General features: G+C 70.2%; 1 protein-coding gene across 1 annotated transcript in view; it reads left to right on the top strand.

Annotated features, from left to right (window-relative positions):
* UNCX (UNC homeobox) overlaps positions 1-369 on the top strand; it is a 5,405-nt gene that overhangs the window by 4,024 nt on the left and 1,012 nt on the right. The window contains 1 exon segment of the mRNA XM_006039415.2: positions 146-365. Within this exon segment, the coding sequence (XP_006039477.2) occupies positions 146-365 (220 nt within the window).

The following is a 369-nucleotide window of genomic DNA, read 5'->3' as shown; positions in this document are numbered from 1 at the left end:
GCCCCGTGGCAGCCGCGGGGGCCCCCGCTGCTCCGCTCCGGGGCTCTGGGACGGAGCCCGGGGCGTGTCGCCAGGCTCCTCGGCCTGGAGCGCGGAGGCTGCGGCGGAGGGGCCGCGTGCTAACGCCTTGTCCTTGTTGGTGTAGGTCTGGTTCCAAAACCGCCGGGCCAAATGGCGCAAGAAAGAGAACACGAAGAAGGGCCCGGGCCGGCCGGCGCACAACTCGCACCCCACCACGTGCAGCGGGGAGCCCATGGACCCCGAGGAGATCGCGCGCAAGGAGCTGGAGAAGATGGAGAAGAAGAAGCGCAAGCACGAGAAGAAGCTGCTCAAGAGCCAGTCTCGCGCGCTGCCCTCGCCCGGCGGCCT

The sequence above is a fragment of the Alligator sinensis genome, unplaced genomic scaffold (genome assembly GCF_000455745.1).
Source record: "Alligator sinensis unplaced genomic scaffold, ASM45574v1 scaffold1517_1, whole genome shotgun sequence".
NCBI lineage: Eukaryota > Metazoa > Chordata > Crocodylia > Alligatoridae > Alligator > Alligator sinensis.
Note: the sequence above shows the minus strand (reverse complement) of the source record. Positions and strands in the feature narration are given on the sequence as shown.